Genomic DNA, 18299 nt, shown 5'->3' on the forward strand with positions numbered 1-18299 from the left:
AATCTATCATGGCCCTCTTTCCACTGAGTCTGGATGAAGCTTCAGAATCCTTCTCAACACAGTATTCCAGGTAGCAACTATCAACTGATTGGCTTGCAGGATGCCATCATTGATACACCTAGGACATGTGAGATAATCTTGGAAAAAGGAGTTAGGAAGGGGTGAGGACTCATCTAACTGTCTCAGCACCCGTGTGGCAGAGCATTCCCCTTCTATAATTAACCTCAGAATCAGTGTTAACTTTCACCATGCTCTGCCGGTTTTATTGAAGCTTATTTAGGCCTCAGGGGAGCATGCTCTGACTCACACAGCATGGTCCACCCACTGACCTGGGGTTCTGCCCTGACTCTTCACCCACTCTGTAGCCACACTCTATGCCATGTGACTCTGCAGGTCCTCTCGCTCAACAGGCAGAGGCAATTTCCTTGCTTCTTGATTCTGAGCTCTACCATGTGACTTTCTTAGGCCAACAGGATGTCAGCAGAGGCTTCAAAAATCTGTTTCTGCTTCTTCTCCTGCTCCCCTGCAATTGCCAGGAGAAGATGCTAGGGCTAGCTGGCTGGAGGACGAGATGTGTGGAGTAGAGGTGAGACACCCAGAAACTCTGATAGGGCAATAGCCAGACAACCCCAGACAAGTGAGCGCCCAGCCAAGATCACCAACCTGCAGATCCATATGGCAAATATATGCTCACTGTTTCAGGTCCCTGGGACCACTTTTTATGCGGCATTATTGTGTCTGTAGATAATGGATACATTCTAGGAAAGTGGTTCTCAATTGTGACTGCATGTCAGAATCACCGGGGAGTTTTTAAAAATTCTGATGCTGGCTGGCCAGTGCCTCCTCTGAGAGTGACGCAGGAAGCAGTGTCATGGCATCGAGGGGGCATGGCTCTCGAAAATGACAGGGTGGCAGCTCTGCCCAGGGCAGCCCGGGGCAGTGATAGCTGGGCTGGGGAGTGAGTTCTCCCTTCCCCAGCTCTCAGACCCATGAATCAAAGTTTCCCTGAATTGCACTGGACCTCACATCTGGGGACCCTGTCCCCTGTCCCTGTGCTGCATATTGGATCTGGTTAAGACATCTCTGAACCACCAAACAGATATCTCAAGGAGGACATAGATTAGAGCATGGGTCCTAAAACCTCAAAAATGTTTGAGAATCCCCTCTTTTCTCTGTCTCTTTCTAACCTACAGAGAGTTATGGTTGCCAGATTAAGCAAAGAAAAATATAAGATACTCAGTTCAAGTTGAGATAGAGAATAAAATTTTAATATAAGTGTGCCCATGCAGCATTTGGAACACACTTATACTAAAAAATTATTTGTGAGAGAGTAATGTCAGCATCATGGGAGAGTGAGCTCTTCCCTTAGTATCTTGCCCCTAAGGTATAATGAAAAGGACATGCATAAACCAACAGAAACATTCACACACACAGTAGAGTCTGAGAGATCTGTGCAGATGTGCATCTGAAGGTGGGAGTGCTGGACCCTCCTGGGAGGCAGTGGCCTAGGGCACAGGACCTTGCGTGGCAGCTGGTGTGCAACTCTGAGAGGGGGAAGGGGAAAGGCAGCCCTCTGCAGGAATGCCTTCACTCCTCAGAGTTGCCTCCTGACCTGTGGGAACACTCCACACCGAGGTGGCTAAGCAATTATGGGGGTGTCCCCACCAAGCTGAGCATCCTAGGTGGGCAGACGGCGAGTGCAGAGTGGGAACCCATGGGACCACACGTGTGAGAGAGAGAGCAACCCTCCTTCAATCCTGCCTGGCACACCAGCTCAGCCAGCTGGTCAGAGTGTGGGACCCCCACCAGAGCACCTATGTGCCTACATGTGAGGAGTGACAGTGACCAGCAGGTAAGCACAGACAGGCCCTGTCAGCACAGCTTTCAACGGTCAGGCACATCTGCCAGTGTTCATGGCAGGCTCAGAAAACACAGCTCCTGCCCCTTCAAGTGGTAGCAGGTAGAATCTGTGACCTGATACTACCACTATGCGAGGGCAAAAGTCCACCCCATCAAATAGCATGAAGAAGTATACTAACACTCCAGACCAGAAGGAAAATGACAAGTACCCATAAATCAATCCTGAAGTCACAGAAATTTACAACTTAAATGACAGAGAATTCAAAATAGTTATCATAAAGAAACTCAATGAGTTACAAGAAAACTCAGAAAGATAGTTCAATGAAATCAGGAACAAAACTAATGAACAGAGGGAATTCTTCACAAAACAGATTGAAACTATCAAAAAAAACAATCAGAAATGCTGGAGATGAAAAACACAGCGAATGAGATACAGGAAAATCTGGAATCTTTAAAAAACAGAGCTGATATTATGGAGGACGGAATTAGTAATTTAGAGGACAAAGATATAGAAATGCTTCAGGTGGAAGAGGAGAGAGAACTAAGACTAAAAACAAATAAAGAAATTCTCCAAGAAATATCCAACTCAATTAGAAAATGCAACATAAGGATTATAGGTATTCAAGAGGGAGAAGAGGGGGAGAAAGAAGCAGAGAGCTTGTTCAAAGAAATAATAGCTGAGAACTTCCAAAACTTGAGGAAGGAGCTGGAATTACATGTAAATGAAGCTAATAGAACTCCTAATTGCATCAGCGTAAAAAGACCTTCTCCAAGGCATATATTAGTACAGCTGGCAAAAGTCAATGACAAAGAAAAAATATTAAGGGCAGCAAGGCAGGAGAAAATAACTTACAAGGAACCCCATCAGGCTTTCAGTGGATTTCTCAGCAAAAACTTTACAGGCTAGAAGAGAGTGGAATGATATATTCAAACTTCTGAAAGACAAAAACTTTCAGCCAAGAATACTCTATCCAGCGAAATTATCCTTCAGATCTGATGGAGAAATAAAGACTTTCCCAGATTAAAAAAAGCTGAGGGAGATCATCACCATAAGAACCAGCCCCGCCACAAGAAATAAGCAAAAGGGCCCTCACACCTTAAAAAAAAAAAAGGATTTACAAAGCCTTGAGCAAGGGGATAAATAGATAGACAAAATCAAGAAATTGCAGCTCTCTATCAGAACAGGTTAGCAAACATTTAATTATAACATTAAAGATAAAGGGAAGGAAATCATCAAAAATAACTATAATCACTTCATTTTAATCACAAACTCACAATACAAAATGGAATAAGTTGTAACAACAACTTAGATGGGGAAGAGGAGAGGGATGGAACCAGCTTAGTCTAAGGAAATAAGAGGCTATCAGAAAACAGACTATCTCATCTATGAGATCTTTTATACAAACCTCATGGTAACCATTAAGCAAAAAATCAGGACAGAGACACAAATGATAAATAAAGAGAAAACTGAGAAAATCATCACAGAGAATAACTAAAATAAATTGGCAGTCAGAAATACATGTGACAAGAAAGAAGGGAAATACAGAACAACTGGAAAACAAGTGATAAAATGGCAGTACGAAGCCCTCATATATCAATAATCACATTAAATGTAAATGCATTGAATTCTCCAATCAAAAGACACAGAGTGGCAGGATGGATTAAAAAACAAGACCCAAAAATATGCTGCCTCCAGGAAACACATCTCAGGTCTAAAGACAAATACAGGCTTGGAGTGAAGGGATGGAAGACAATATTCCAAGCTAATGGCAAACAAAAGAAAGCAGGTGTTGCTATATTTATACAACACAAAGTAGACTTCAAGATAAAAAAGGCAGTGAAAGACAAAGAAGGATAGTATTTAATGACAAAAGAGAGACTCCACCAAGAGGATATAACACTTACAAATATATATGCATCTAACACAGGAGCACAAAAATACATAAAACAATTATTAACAGACCTAAAAGGGGAATTTTAACAGCAACACAATAATAGTAGGGCACCTTAACACCCCACTTACATTAATGGATAGGTCATCCAGATAGAAAACCAACAAAGAAATAGTGGAATTAAATGAAAAACTAGACCAGATGGATTTGATAGATAGATATAGAACTCTCCATCCAAATACATCAGAATACACATTCTTCTCAAGTGCACATGGAACATTCTCAAAGATAGACCATATGCTGGGAAACAAGGCAAGCTTCAATAAATTTAAAAAGATTGAAATCATATCAAGCATCTTTTCTGACCATAATGCTATGAAACTAGATATCAACTACAAGAAAAAAGCTGGGAAAGTCACAAATATGTGGAGCCTAAACAACATGCTACTGAACAACCAATGGATCAATGAAAAAATTAAAGGAGAAATCAAAAAACACCTGGAGACAAATGAAAATGAAAATACACCATGCCAACTCATATGTGATGCAGCAAAAGTGGTCCTAAGAGGGAAATTCATAGCAATACAGGCCCACCTTAACAAATAAGAAAAATCTCAAATAAGTAATCTTAAACTATATCTAATAGACCTAGAAAAAGAAGAACAAAGGCCAAAGGAACAGAAGGAGGGAAATAATAATTAGAGTAGAAATAAATGGAATAGAAACAAACAAAGAAACAAAACAGTAGAAAGGATCAATGAAACTAAGAGCTGGTTCTTTGAGAAGATAAACAAAACTGACCAATCCTTAGCCAGACTCACTAAGAAAAAAAGAGAGAAGGCTCAAATAAAAAAAATTAGGAAGGAAAGAGGAGAAATTACAATGGATGCCTCCAAAATACAAAGGATTATAAGAACATACTATGAAAAACTATATGCCAATAATTGGACAATCTAGAAGAAGTGGATAAATATTTAGACTCATACAACCTCCAAAAATGGAATCAAGAAGAAACAGAGAATCTGAATAGACCAATCACAAGTAAAGAGATTGAAACGGTAATCAAAAACTCACAAAAAACAGAAGTCCAGGATCAGATGGCTTCTCTGGAGAATTCTACCAAACATTCAAAGAAGATTTAATACCCATCTTCTCAAACTATTCCAACAAATTGAAGAAGATGGAACACTTCCTAACTCATTCTATGAGGCCAACATCACCCTGATCCCAAAGCCAGATAAAGACAATACAAAGAAGGAAAATTACAGGCCAATATCTCTGATGAACATAGATACAAAAATCCTCAACAAAATATTGGCAAACCGAATACAGCAATACATTAAAAGGATCATACACCATGATCGAGTGGGATTTATACCAGGGACACAGGGATGGTTCAACATCTGCAAATCAATCAATGTGATACACCATATTAACAAAGGGAGGAATAAAAACCACATGATCATCTCGATAGATGCAAAGAAAGCATCTGATAACATCCAACATCTGTGTATGATCAAATTCTCAAGAAAATGGGTATAGAATGAAAGCACCTCAACAGGATAAAGGCCACATATGACAAACTCACAGCCAACATCATACTCAATGGGGAAAAACTGAAAGCCATCCCTCAGAGAACAGGAACACGACAAGGGTGCCCACTCTCACCACTCTTATACAACATAGTATTGGAGGTTTTGGCCAGAGCAATTAGGCAGGAAAAAGAAATAAAAGGAATCCAAATAGGCAATGAAGAAGTGAAACTCTCACTGTTTGCAGATGACACAATTTTATATACAGAAAACCCTAAAGAATCCATCAGAAAACTATTAGAAATAATCAAAAACTATGGCAAAGTTGCAGGGTAAAAAAATCAACTTACAAAAATCAGTTGCATTTCTTTTTTTTTTTTTTAAAGATTATATTTTTCTTTTTTCTCCCAAAGCCCCCTGGTACATAGTTGTGTATTTTTAGTTGTGGGTCCTTCTAGTTGTGGCATGTGGGACGCCGCCCCAGCATGGCCTGATGAGCGGTGCCATGTTTGTGCCCAGGATTTGAACCAGCAAAACCCTGGGCCACCAAAGCAGAGCACGCGAACTTAACCACTCGGCCACGGGGCTGGACCCTCAGTTGCATTTCTATACTCTAATAATGAACTAACAGAAAGAGAACTCAAGAATACAATCCCACTTACAATAGCAACATAAAAATAAAACATCTAGAAATAAATTTAGCCAAGGAGGTGAGACACTTATACAATGATGACATAAAGAAATAGAAAGACATTCCATGCACATAGATTGGAAGAATAAACATAGTTAAAACGTCCATACTACCTAAAGCAATCTACAGATTCAATGCAATGTCAATCAGAATACCATAGACATGCTTCATGGAAATAGAACAAAGAATTCTAAAATTCATACAGGGCAACAAAAGACCTCGAATAGCTAAAGCAATCCTGAGAAAAAAGAACAAAGCTGGAGGCATCGCAAACCCTGACTTCAAAATGTACTACAAAGCCATAGTGATCAAAACAGCATGGTACTGCCACAAAAACAGACACACAGATCAGTGGAACAGAATTGAAAGCCCAGAAACAAAACCACACATCTATGGACAGCTAGTCTTCGACAAGGGAGCCAAGACAATGGAGAATGGCAAGTCTCTTCAATAAACAGTGTTGGGGCCAGTCCCATGGCTGAGTGGTTAAGGTTGCGCCCTCTGCTTTGGTGGACTGGGTTTTTACTGGTTTGGATCCTGGGCTTGGACCTAGCAGCGCTCATCAAGCCATGCTGAGGTGACGTCCCACGTAGCAGAGCCAGAAGGACCTACGACTAGAATATACAGCTATGTACCGGGGGACTTTAGGGAGGTGAAGAAAAAAAATAAGATTGGCAACAGATCTTAAGTCAGGTGCCAATCTTTAAATTACATAAATAAGTAAACAAATAGCATTGGGAAAACTGGACAGCCACATGCAAAAGAATGAAAGTAGACCATTATCTTTGGCCATACACAAGAATTAACTCAAAATGGATTAAAGATTTGAAGGTAAGATGCGAAAGCATAAAACTCCTAGAAGAAAATATAGGCAGAAAAATTGGTCTCAGAAGGATCTTTTCAAATGCTCTGTCTACTTGGGCAAGGGAAACAAAAGGAAAAATAAACAAATGAGACTTTGTCAGACTAAAGAGCTTCTGCAAGGCAAAGGAAACCAGGAACAAAATGAAAAGACAACCTACCAACTTGGAGAAAATATTTGTAAATCATATCAGAGACATGTCAGAGACAAGGGCTTAATCTCCAAAATATATAAAGAACTCATACAACAAAAAAACAAATAACCTGATCAAAAAATGGGCAGAAGATATGAACAGACGTTTGTCCAAAGAAGATATACAGATGGCCAACAGGCACATGAAAAGATGTTCAACATCACTAATAATCAAGGAAATGCAAATCAAAACTACAATGAGATATCACCTTACTACACCTGTTAGAATGGCTATAATCACCAAGACAAAAAAGAACAAATGTTGGAGAGGGTGTGGAGAAAAGGGAACCCTCGTCCACTGCAGGTGGGAATGCACACTGGTGCAGCCATTATGGAAAACAGTATGGAGATTTCTCAAAAAATTAGAACTGGAAATACCATACAACCCAGCTATTCCACTACTGGGTATTTATCCAAAGAACCTGAAATCAACAATTCAAAGAGACTTATGCACCCCTATGTTCACTGCAGCATTATTCACAATAGCCAAGATGTGGAAGCAACCCAAGTACCCATGACTGATCAATGGAATACGACTCAGACATTAAAAAAGACAAAATCGTCCCATTTGCAACGACATGGATGGACCTGGAGGGAATTATGTCAAGCGAAATAAGCCAGACTGAGAAAGACAAACAGCAAATGATTTCACTCATATGTGGAAGATAAACACACGGACAAAGAGAACAGATTAGTGGTTAGCAGAGGGGAAGCGGGGTGGAGGGTGGGCACGAAGATAAAGGGGCACATAGGTATGGTGACTGACAAATAACGTACAACTGAAATTTCACAATGTTATAAACTATTATGACCTCAATTAAACAAAAACAAAATTCTGATGCCAGGGTACACTCCATTTCAATGAAATCAGAATATGTGTGTGGGGGCGGTTAGGATCTAAAGATCAAGATATTTTAAATTGTCCCAAATGATTTCACAGGTGGCCAGGCTGAGAATCACGGTACCAGGACCAACAAGTACAATCACTTTATCTCTTTTGTTCCCATATCTCTCACATAATTTTCCCATAAGACAGCATTAAGGACCCTGACGCGGGGAGTCAACAAGCCTGGGAGTGGCCATGTGAGATGTGGCAGAGTAGTTAAACTTTTGAGGGCTTTACTTTACCATCTGTAAAATGGGGATAAAACCAGCCGCCTGACAGTGTTACTGTGAGGGTCACCCGTTCGACAAGTATCTCTTAAGCCTGCGCTCTGGGGATGGTTTCCTCCATGGAAGCATGCCCGGTTCTGGAGGAGAGGGTGCTCAGCCCAGCTGGAGAACACAGCAGGAGCTCAGTGAACTCACAGCCGCTGTCACTGCCAGGATCTTACCATGCTAGAACTACTGTGTGTCTCTCCCTAGACTTCACGGTCCCCAAAGGCAAGAACTGTCCATCTGGGCTCCCGCTTCCTACAGAGAGCAGGCCGGGCTCCACCCTCAGTTGACTGAGGACAAGAATGGACTTCCCTCTTTTCTGGGAGTCGGAGAGAGGCAGAGTGCCACAGAGGAAAGCCAGCTCCAGACCCTCAGGGGGGATCAGGAGGGCCGGGTGTGTCCCAGGAGGAAATGCTCTGGCCTTCGCCCTCTGTGGAGATATATACACGGTGATGGAGGTGTTGGCTCCATCACTCCTGCCCACAAGCCAGGCTGCCACAGCCAACGCCTTGGGCCACACAGAGGGGTCCTTGTTAACGCTGAAAGGGCCGTGTGTTTCTCTCCCTGCTGGGCCTGCCCTCCTCCCCGCAGCCAAAAGACACAGCCCGCACAGCAGCGGCTGCCCAGCCACACGGCACAGCGGAAACACCCGGGGCCGCGCCCTGTAGGGAGAGGCCAGGCCCTCCCACGGCTCCCTGGCGGTGTTCGCCTGGACCTGTAACCAAGGTGATGACGCCTCTGTCTGTGCCTCTTTGGGTTTTTTAAGTGCTCTGAGAGGCAGAATTATTCTCCAGCTGAGAGTGGAGCCAACGCCCTGGGATTCCCCAGGAAGGAGACTGAGCTGTCCTGGTTCCGTGTCTTTGCATGCACCTTCCCAGAAAGCCCCTTGGAAACTACACTTTATCATCTGCGGGGTCCCCAATCTGGCTACGTCCCAGAAGAGCTGAAAAAGGCTTCTGCAGCGAGTGCTCTGCTCAGCATTTTGCGGGCTTTGGCCCCAAACTTCGTCTGCCCCCGCCTCCCCATTCCCCCCAGAGCAGGGCTCACATGCGGCTGCTGGGCGGGATCTTGCGGCCCTCCCGGAACCAGGTCACCTGTGGCCGGGGGAAGCTGGCGATGCGAGGGGCGCGGATGACGGCTGCCTCTCCGTGGGAGACGCTCTGGTGCTTCTCGCCCTCCTCGAAGCTCCCCATGTCTGCGGAGAGAAGAACGTAAGCGAGACTCCGGGGCCGGAGGTCAGCCGCAGAGGCTGCCCTGCTCCTGGGCTGGGAGCGGCGGCTGCAGAAGGAACACACGGGGCACACAGGATGACCATGCGGAAGGGGGACACCACCCCACCCTCAAACCCTATTGCCATGCTGTGCCCTACTCTGTGCTTTTGGGGTTCATATCCATTTATATCCAGATATCTATGAATCAATTGATTCATCCAACAACCATGAGAGGTAGGTCATTATTTCCTACATTTTACAATGAAAACACTGCTCAAATGGGCTCAGAGAGGTTCATTGACCTGTCCAAGGTCACATGGCTAGTAAGGGTCAGAGCCAGGCTTTGAACTCAGACCTCAGAGTCTGGCCTCAGGCAGAGTTGTCCCTCCTTCCCAGCCCTACTGTTTGGCAGGGGTTGAGATGTGAGGTGAAGGGCACGTCTTGTGGGGGGGGGGTCTCCCCTGCCCTTGGTGGGAGGGAAGGGTGGGTAGGCTGAAGAGGTGGGGGTCTTGCATGCTCTAAACGGGTGTGATATGATTTCCCTCCTGTCTCTGGGTGGCAAGTGTGTGCGGGTACACGTCTGTGTGAACCTAAATACCTATTGCTCTTTCTGAAATGTGCCATCCCCCTTGGCAGGTAAGGAGGGCACACTGATTCCAGCTCTGATGTTCTGTCGCAAGGAGGGGAGCAGAGAGCAGTGGAGATGCAGCAGGAAGACTTCTGGTTGCCCACCTGCCAGCTGGCATCACAGTGGGTCTGATTCTAATGGAAGGGGCTTGGAGACGGGATGTGGGGAGGGGTGTTGGTACAGAGCAGATCACCATGACTCTTGAGTGTTGATGTACACTTCCTCACTGCTCAAAGTGTGGTCCATGGACCAGCAGCACAGGCACTGCCTGGGTGCCCGTCAGCAATGCAGAGTCTCAGGCCCCACTCCAGATTTGCTGAATCAGAACCTGCATTTTAACAAGACTCCCAGTGAAGTGTGTCCATACACACGTGTGAGAAACAATGTTTGTCCTCAGACTTGGCTGAGTGTCAGCAAGAATCACCTACAGAGTTAAAGAATGCTCATGCCCGGTCTCGCCCCCAAACTTCAGATTTCGCTGGCTTGGGGTGTGGGTGCGGGCTGCCCGTCAGCATCCCCACGTGCAGTACAGTTCAGACCACCGACACCTTGGTTTCGTTTCCCCGTGGCCCACTCGTTCCCTCCCGGACCACGGGGGCCACGTCCTCAGCTACCTGGCCTCCTGCTGCCTTGTTATTTCTCAGCCCCTGGAATACCACCTGCCTCTTCTTCCTCTCCTTCACCCAGGAGACCCCAACCTGGCTGCACCTCAGAATCCCCTTTAATATTCCCAGAGGTAAGAACCTTCTGGGGTGGGTGGGACCTAGACGTGGGTATTTCTACACTGCTCAGGTAGGTCCAGCGTGAGCCAAGGTTGAGAACTACTGTTTGGGCTCCCACCTTACACTTTGGTGGCCTCAGAATCCCCTGGGCATGGTAAGTCCACAGACTTGCTCCCATGCTTCCTCTCTCCCCGGGGCGCCGACAGGCCCGGCTCCCCGGCGCCTGGGTCTGAGGTCTTGATTCGCTCTCCGGAAGATCCAGCTGCACACCGAAGTTTGAGAACTACTGGCTGGCACTCTCATTTCCCAAAGCCCTCGGCTTCATTCTCTCCTCGCCTGACCTAATGGGTTTGACCTCAATCTCTCTGCAAAGACTGTCCGTCTGCCCTGGCTCTTCCTTGAGCCCTAACACCCAACACCCAACTTCCAACAGAAAACGTTGGGTATTCTTTACCTCCTCTCCATGCCCTCCTTCCTGCGTTCTTAGTTCTGCTAATAGCTCCCCCTCCCACACCTGCCCAGAGCACCTAGGCCCAAAGCCTTGGAGCCTTTCATGGTGCTTCCCGTCCCGGTCCCCACAAAGCCCTTCGGCTCTTCCTCTGGAATATTGCTCTCAATTCCCAAGGCCCCTCTGTTCCCTTAGGCCCCACCAATAAGCTAGCCCATCACTCCAGCTGCATCGACTCCTTCCCCACATCGTCTCCTACATGGGATCCCCTCCCATCCATCTTCCGCACTCTCCTGATTAGTTTTTCTGACCATATCACCAACTTGCTCAGAACCTTTAGTACCTCCTTATTGCCCCAGGAAAGTTTAAATCCCTTTACCTGGATTCAAGGTCCCCCCACCCCAGTCAGACCCCAAGCAACCCTGGCTGTCTGAATGCCCACACCAGGTCATGTGTCTCTCCCGTCATGCTGAGTTACATCCTTCTTCTCCCCTCAGGCCTCTGCCTGGAACGCCACCAGAACAAGCCATCATTTCCCAAGGCTCCATGGTTCAACAGCATCCCAGAGGGATCTGGCCAATTAAATATCTCAAGAAATAAAATGAGCTGTTGGCATCTTTGTCCTCAGTTTGACAGGCAGTGAATGTAATGGTAGGGGCCACTGAGAGCTGAGTTCAAATCCTACGGCTGTCACTTATAGGTATGACCTTGGGCAAAATTTTGGCCTTGCTGAGCTTGAATTCCCTCTTCTGTAAAACAGAGTTAAGAAGAGTCCCTTCCTCACAGGTTACAGCCAGGATGACATGACATAATATGTGTGTGTATCAGGCTGCTTCTTTCCAGAGTGGCTGCGTCAATATTTCTCTCCCATCCAACAGGCTCTTCTTACATTATGAGTACCTGCTCCCACAACAGGTGGGACTAGGTTCCTCCTCCTTGAATCTGGGGATCTGGGGGATTTGTCACTACTCCACCAGTAGAATATGCTGGAAGTGACATTACATGACTTCCAAGGCTATGTCATCAAAAGAATACAGCTTCCACCTGGCTCTCTCTCTCCAAACACTCTTGCTTGGAATCCAGCTCCCATGTCATAAAGAAGCTCCATCTAGCTCACACAGACATGGGCGGCCCACACGGGGAGGAGCTGAGGTCTCCAGATGACAGCCGGCATCAACACTGTACGCGTGAACGAACATGTGAGCTCTCAGATAGTCTCTGCCCCCAGCCTTTGGGTCTTCCTGCTGAGACCTCAGTGACCAAAAGCAGAGACAAGCTGTCCCTACCGTGGTCTGTCCAGACTCAAGACTCACAGAAGCCGTGAGCATAATCAATGCCTTCGTACACCGTCACGTTTTGAGGTAATCTGTGATGCAGACATGGAAACGGGAAGAGTATATCAAAGTGCTGAAAAGCCTACCTACTATTTGTAGTACTAAAGTATTGGAATCCTATACAGCTTTCACAGTTTGATTACCCACCCTCACCCCCAAATAGAATTAAAGAGCAAGAACCTGTTGCATACGGACTGTACGTCAGTTTTCCCTCTAGGGAGATTTCACATTCTTTGTCTCATTCAATCTGCATAATAACACGACAAGCTCAACTTGAATAAATACACATTTTTAGTTGTTTATTAATTTCTTCTACTTGGCTCTGTTTATAAAAAATTGCATCAATAAATCACGTTGATTTCAGTTCTTACCATGATTTTATACGTTTAAAAAACTCTTCCCAGAACTCTGAAGATATATTTGAACAATTTAAAGCAATTTCATGGTCACAGTGTTTCTTCCTCCATCCTCTAGTTTTTTTAGCTCCATTTCGTCAGTGAGGAAATTAAAGCTCATGGAGGTGGGGGCTTATCCTCTGTTAAGCAGTCAGGGCTGAGCGGGGCCCGCCCTCAAACCCGGCCTCCCTTGGCAAGGCCTCTCCCCCTCTTTCGTGATTCACGCTCTGCATTAAAATTCTCCACGCACATTCTTTATCTCTTTCTACCACATTGTAAGCTTCAAGAGGCCGTTATATTCATGAGAAAATCCCTACAAGACACCTGGCTTCCTCGTGTTCTGCACACAGTAGGTTCTCTCTAAACTCAACCAATGCCATCATGCAATGACTCTTTATTGAGCTCCTACTGTGCGTGAGGTAGGCTCTATGGTGGGGACTGGAGAATGACCTGCTCCTGCCCTTATGGAGCTTATAGTCTGGTCAGGGAGACAGGCATAAGCAAACCAACCCACAAACGAAGATTCAGTGACACTCTGTGACAACTGTTAGGAAGAAGGAACAGGGGTTTCTATGAAAGGCAGGATAAGGGGAACCTACTTTAGACTGGGAGGTGAGCAGAGGCTCCTTTTAAGCAGAGATATAAATAAGGAGTAGATGTTAGCTCTGTGTGTGTGTGAGGGGGAGGGCATAATGGTCCAAAGGGAAGAGAGTATGTGAAGGCTAGGAGGTAGGAGAGAAGGGGTAGTTAGACGAAAGAAAAGAATGCCAATAGGGCAGGGTTGTAGGTTTGTTCAGTAGATGGATGGATGTTTGGATGGATGGATGGATGGATAGATGAATGGATAGTTGGATGAGTGAAGGGAGGGAGGGGTGAAAGGAGGGAGGGATGGAGGGAGGAAGAGATGGAGGGATGGACGATTGTATGCATGTATGGATGGATGTATAGTTGAACGAGTGGAGGGATGAATGGGGGAGAGAGGGAGGGATGGGCGGATGAAGGGAAGGAGAGATGGAGAGAGAGAGGGATGGATGATTGTATGTATGTATGTATAGATGGATGAGTGGAGAGAGGAAGGGATGGATGGAGACAGGGACGGGTGGATGGATGGAGGGATGGATGTTTGTATGTGTGGATGGATGGATGGTGGGATGGATGGATGAAGGAAGGGCAGAGCTGGCCTTAGTCCAAGTTTTGCAGGTGACATTCTCCTCCACCTTTCCACCCCACAACCTCCCCACCTCACTGTGGCTCTTAGGCCCCTAGTACCCTCCCATTCTCTCCACTCCACTTTGTCAAATGGGCTTCCTAGGTCTGCTCAGGGAGCCCCTTGCCTCTGCTCACAGGGCCCAGGGAACAGGCCCGTATGTCCTAAACTGCCGCAGCGAGGGGCTGCTAAGAGGGAGTCCACTCAGCCAGCCAGTGCAGGAGAAGCTGAAGAAAAGGAGGGCCACACAGGGACAGGGGCTGGGGATCCAGGATCTCCCAGGACAACTCACTCACACTGAGATAAAAAGAGATAAGGGTTTATTTACTACACTTTTTCTCCAAGGTACATGCTTGTTAATACACCATGTTATGCCTTGGAGCACTGATCCAACTTTCCTAACAAATTCCCTCAAGAGCAAAAAAGTGTGGGCCTGCGGCACAGCTGGATGTGGCCTAAAAATTATTCCTGATGTCTTTGTTATATCCTAAGAGGTCTCGTAAAGCATACATTCTGCTTCAGAATATATTCATTGCTTTTATTTATTTTTAAAACATTTTTTATCGTGAAATATGTCATGCATACAAAAGAGTGAATATAATTATATGTATAGTTTAGAGAAGAAGAATAGAATGAACACTCACGTACCTGCCACCCAGCATAAGGAATAGAACACTAGCAAACCTCGTCCCCCTCCCCATGGTGTCCCTCCCAGTCACATCCCCTCCTTCCCCAGAGGTAACTGCCATCCTGAATGTGTGTCAATCACGCCATTGTTTTGGTTTTGTTTTTTCAAGTTTCACCACACATCCATGCATCCACAAAGAGTTGAAGGTTCATTTGGTCTGTTTCTAAGCCTTTATACCTGGGAGTTCTGCATCCTCTACTGTGATTTGCTTTTCGGGTGTCACCTTTTGTTTGGCACTCTGACCATGTCCTCACTCCTGGTTCAGGCATTTTCGCGCTGCGTGGGTGTCCGTGTATTGAGGGAGCCCAGTCCTGCTGTAGATGGGGTTTGTTTCCGCTGTTTTGCTGTCCTGCTGAGAACAGTCTTATGGGGGTCCCCTGGCTCACACAGCTAAGGGAATCTCCAGAGTATGTGCCTGACAACGGGATTGCTGGGGTATAGGGGTGCACACGTTAATTTTACAAGATCATCTGAACTGTTTTCCAAATTTGCACTAATTTCCCAATTCACACTCCAACCAGCAGGGATGGGAGCTCCTACCAATACTTGGTCTTGCTAGACTTTTTGGTTTTTGCCAATCTTGTGGGCATGGAATGGTATTTCATTGTGGTTTTGTATATTATGAAAACAATGCTTCTCCCTCTGATCAGATCCTATCTATGCCTCTGCCCACAACCATCCGTGACTTCCATGCATTCTGAGTAACATCTGAAGTGCTGACTGCATCCTAAAACACCACTGTCTGTCCCCACGCCCCACCTCCTCAGCCACATCTCCTTCCATGCTCTACTTCCCTCACTCTGCTCCAGCCACCCTGCCCTCAGACACCCAAGTCTGCTCCAGGGCCTTTGCACTTGCTATTCCCTGGCCTGGAAAGACCTTACCCCTTTGTATGCATGGCTCACCCCTTGCTTCCCTTGAGACTCTGCTCAGTGTCACCTCCTCAGGTGGCCTTCCTCAGCCACCATATCGAATAGGACCCCTGGCCCAGCCTCCATGTCTCTCACCTGCTTTCATTTTTCCTTATAACACTTTATTTTTCTGCGTGGGCCTTCTATACTCTATTATATATTCTCCTTTTAACTTCTGTTGCCCCTACTACTTTCCTCGAGGGGAGGGACGTGTGTCTTGGTTTTGTCCCCTGTGCCCTCACCGCCTAGGACAGAGCTGAGCATGCAGTGGGTGTACAGCAACAGTTGTTTCACGAGTGAGTTAAACATGCAGGTAAATTGGGGGCTCCAGAAAGACACAGGAATGTTTTCCTGAACGGTCACATGGCCCCTAAATACTCTACATTCAATATTCACACTCCCACTGAGAATTAAGAACAGGTCCATTGGTGGCATTTGGGGCATCAACCCTAGCCCGTGTGACAATGGGCTCGATGCCCTCAACTCCTTTCTGCACGAGTGGCTGCCAGGCTTCCAGGTAGAATGGGCAGCAGGCGAGGCCCCCTGACGGGCCGGGGCCCTTTGCCCTGTGGTGTCTGCCAGGCTTGGAGCTGGGGGGTTTCAAGTCTGAGCTAACGGCCAACTGGGTGAGGGCTGAGGGAGGGGTCGGGGATGTGGCCCAGGTGAGGAGAACAGAGAGGTGCCCACGGGATCTGGATGTGGACAACAGGCGGCCTCAGGGAAGCTGTGGACCCGACAGGCTCTCCCACCCTCACAGCCTCTCAGCCCAATTGCCGTGCACCAGAAATTTATGGCGACTTTAAAAAAAAACAAAGAGACTCCAGGGTGGGGGCAAGAAGAGAGCTGGTGGGGCGGGGTGCTGATGTTTATTGACTTCCCCCTTAATTGCTGTAATTAAAAACATGCAAAGAATCTTTTTGTAATGACTTTGCCATTATCATGAGTTGTTAACACAGCTGCCGTATTAATTTCTCATTAGAACTCAATTCATAGTCCCTCCTTGGGAAGGCGGGTGGGAGCCGGGGTGTGGGGGTGCTGCCTGGCCAGATCCCAGCCACCAGGGGGCCTGGCTGCTTGGAGCCCCAAGACAAACCCTCCCACCCTGGGAGGCAGACACCAAGGAGGGGAGGCAGAGGGGTTTGGAGAAGCAGCCACCTGCCACCTGTCCTCAGAACCATGTGCATCTGAGTGACTGTCAGACAGACAGACAGACAGACAGACAGACAGATGCAGGGGGTCTAGGGCACAAACCTGGGAGATCCCCAGGCCTGGCACAGGGTGGATGCAGTGAAAGATTTAATGAGGCACCGCTCTCAGGGTCCTGCGGATGTGGGGTGTGCACCTGGCAGGTAGCGACTCCTTAAGTTTTGCACCCTGGATGCCTTACCTGCCTCACCCTAGGCCCAAGCCCTGGAGAGCAAAGCAGGTGGCTAGGAATGTACCTGTTTAGGTAGACAGGAGGAGAAAGGTTGTGAATGTTTATTCCGGGACACCTTCCCAGGCTGGCCTTGCAGAGAGATGCAAGCCCACTCCGCCGCCCCGAATGTTCTCCAGGCTGAGCACCATAAACGATCGTTAGTGTGCAGTGATGGATTAATTGTTGTGACAGCCTGGGCAGGTAGGTACTAATACTAGAATTCCTTTTTACACGTGAGGAAGAGAAGGCACAGAGAAGTTAAGTAACTTGCCCAAGGTCACACAGCTAGGGAGAGGTGAGCTGGGATTTGATTCTGGGGTTCGTGGCTGAGTCCAAGGCCGAGTTCGTGGTTGCCTCCTACAGAGTGATGGTAGCGAGGCAGGAGAGGGTAGATGGTAGAAATACTGGCTGTGGGAGCTTGGGCTGTCCTCCAACCTCTCTGAGCCTCAGTTTCCCTATCGTGAGATGCAGCTCATAACACATGCCTTCCTACCTCTCAGACCTGTCCCTGGAAACCCGCAGAGGAAAGACATTTACACGATGACAGTGGAAGATGGATTGTTCTGGGGGCTCCACTGTGTCTCCTCAGCATCCGCTTAGGGCCTCTGTCTGTGGGTATTCTGAGGGGTCTCGGGGGTGAGCTCTCCTCTCCAGAGGGACGGAGGCCTCTTCTTCATTTGGACTGCCTCCTGTTCCCCAGGTGCCCAGAGCCCTAAGCTAGCCAGTGCCTAGGTTGGGGCAGGAATGCACCCCTTCTGACCCCATGCCCCGGCATGACCATTTTTTAGGCACAGGGGTCGCGACCTGGCTCACGAAGGAACCCAGGAGCTCTTAGGAGCATTTTCATCCACTCGGTCACCCGCCTGGTGGGGAGACGGCATTCGTCCCGTGGGGACAGCACCTATGTGCAGGGCTGTTGGCATACGGGACACTACAGGCCAGGGGTGTCCTGACCCTGACCCCAGCAGGTAATGTCCCCGATCCCATTTTGACTTTTCTCGCCCTCAAGCGGCAGTGTGGTGAGGGGGCCATTTCGGAATCGGGTCGTGGCTCTGGTACTTCCTAACTGCCTGACTTAGGGGAGCCACCTCACCGGCCGAGCCCCGGCTTCCTCCTCTGGGCCAGGAGGATGGGGGCTTCTCTGCAGGCTG

General features: G+C 47.1%; 1 protein-coding gene across 2 annotated transcripts in view; it reads right to left on the bottom strand.

Moving 5' to 3' along the window:
- The window catches only part of SDK2 (sidekick cell adhesion molecule 2), a 273296-nt gene that overhangs the window by 96805 nt on the left and 158192 nt on the right, over positions 1-18299 (bottom strand). For both annotated transcript variants that reach the window (XM_046677439.1, XM_046677438.1), the window contains exon 4: positions 9235-9382. In XM_046677439.1, the coding sequence (XP_046533395.1) occupies positions 9235-9382 (148 nt within the window). The remainder of the gene's footprint in view (positions 1-9234; positions 9383-18299) is intronic.

The sequence above is a fragment of the Equus quagga genome, chromosome 11 (genome assembly GCF_021613505.1).
Source record: "Equus quagga isolate Etosha38 chromosome 11, UCLA_HA_Equagga_1.0, whole genome shotgun sequence".
NCBI classification, from domain to species: Eukaryota; Metazoa; Chordata; class Mammalia; order Perissodactyla; family Equidae; genus Equus; species Equus quagga.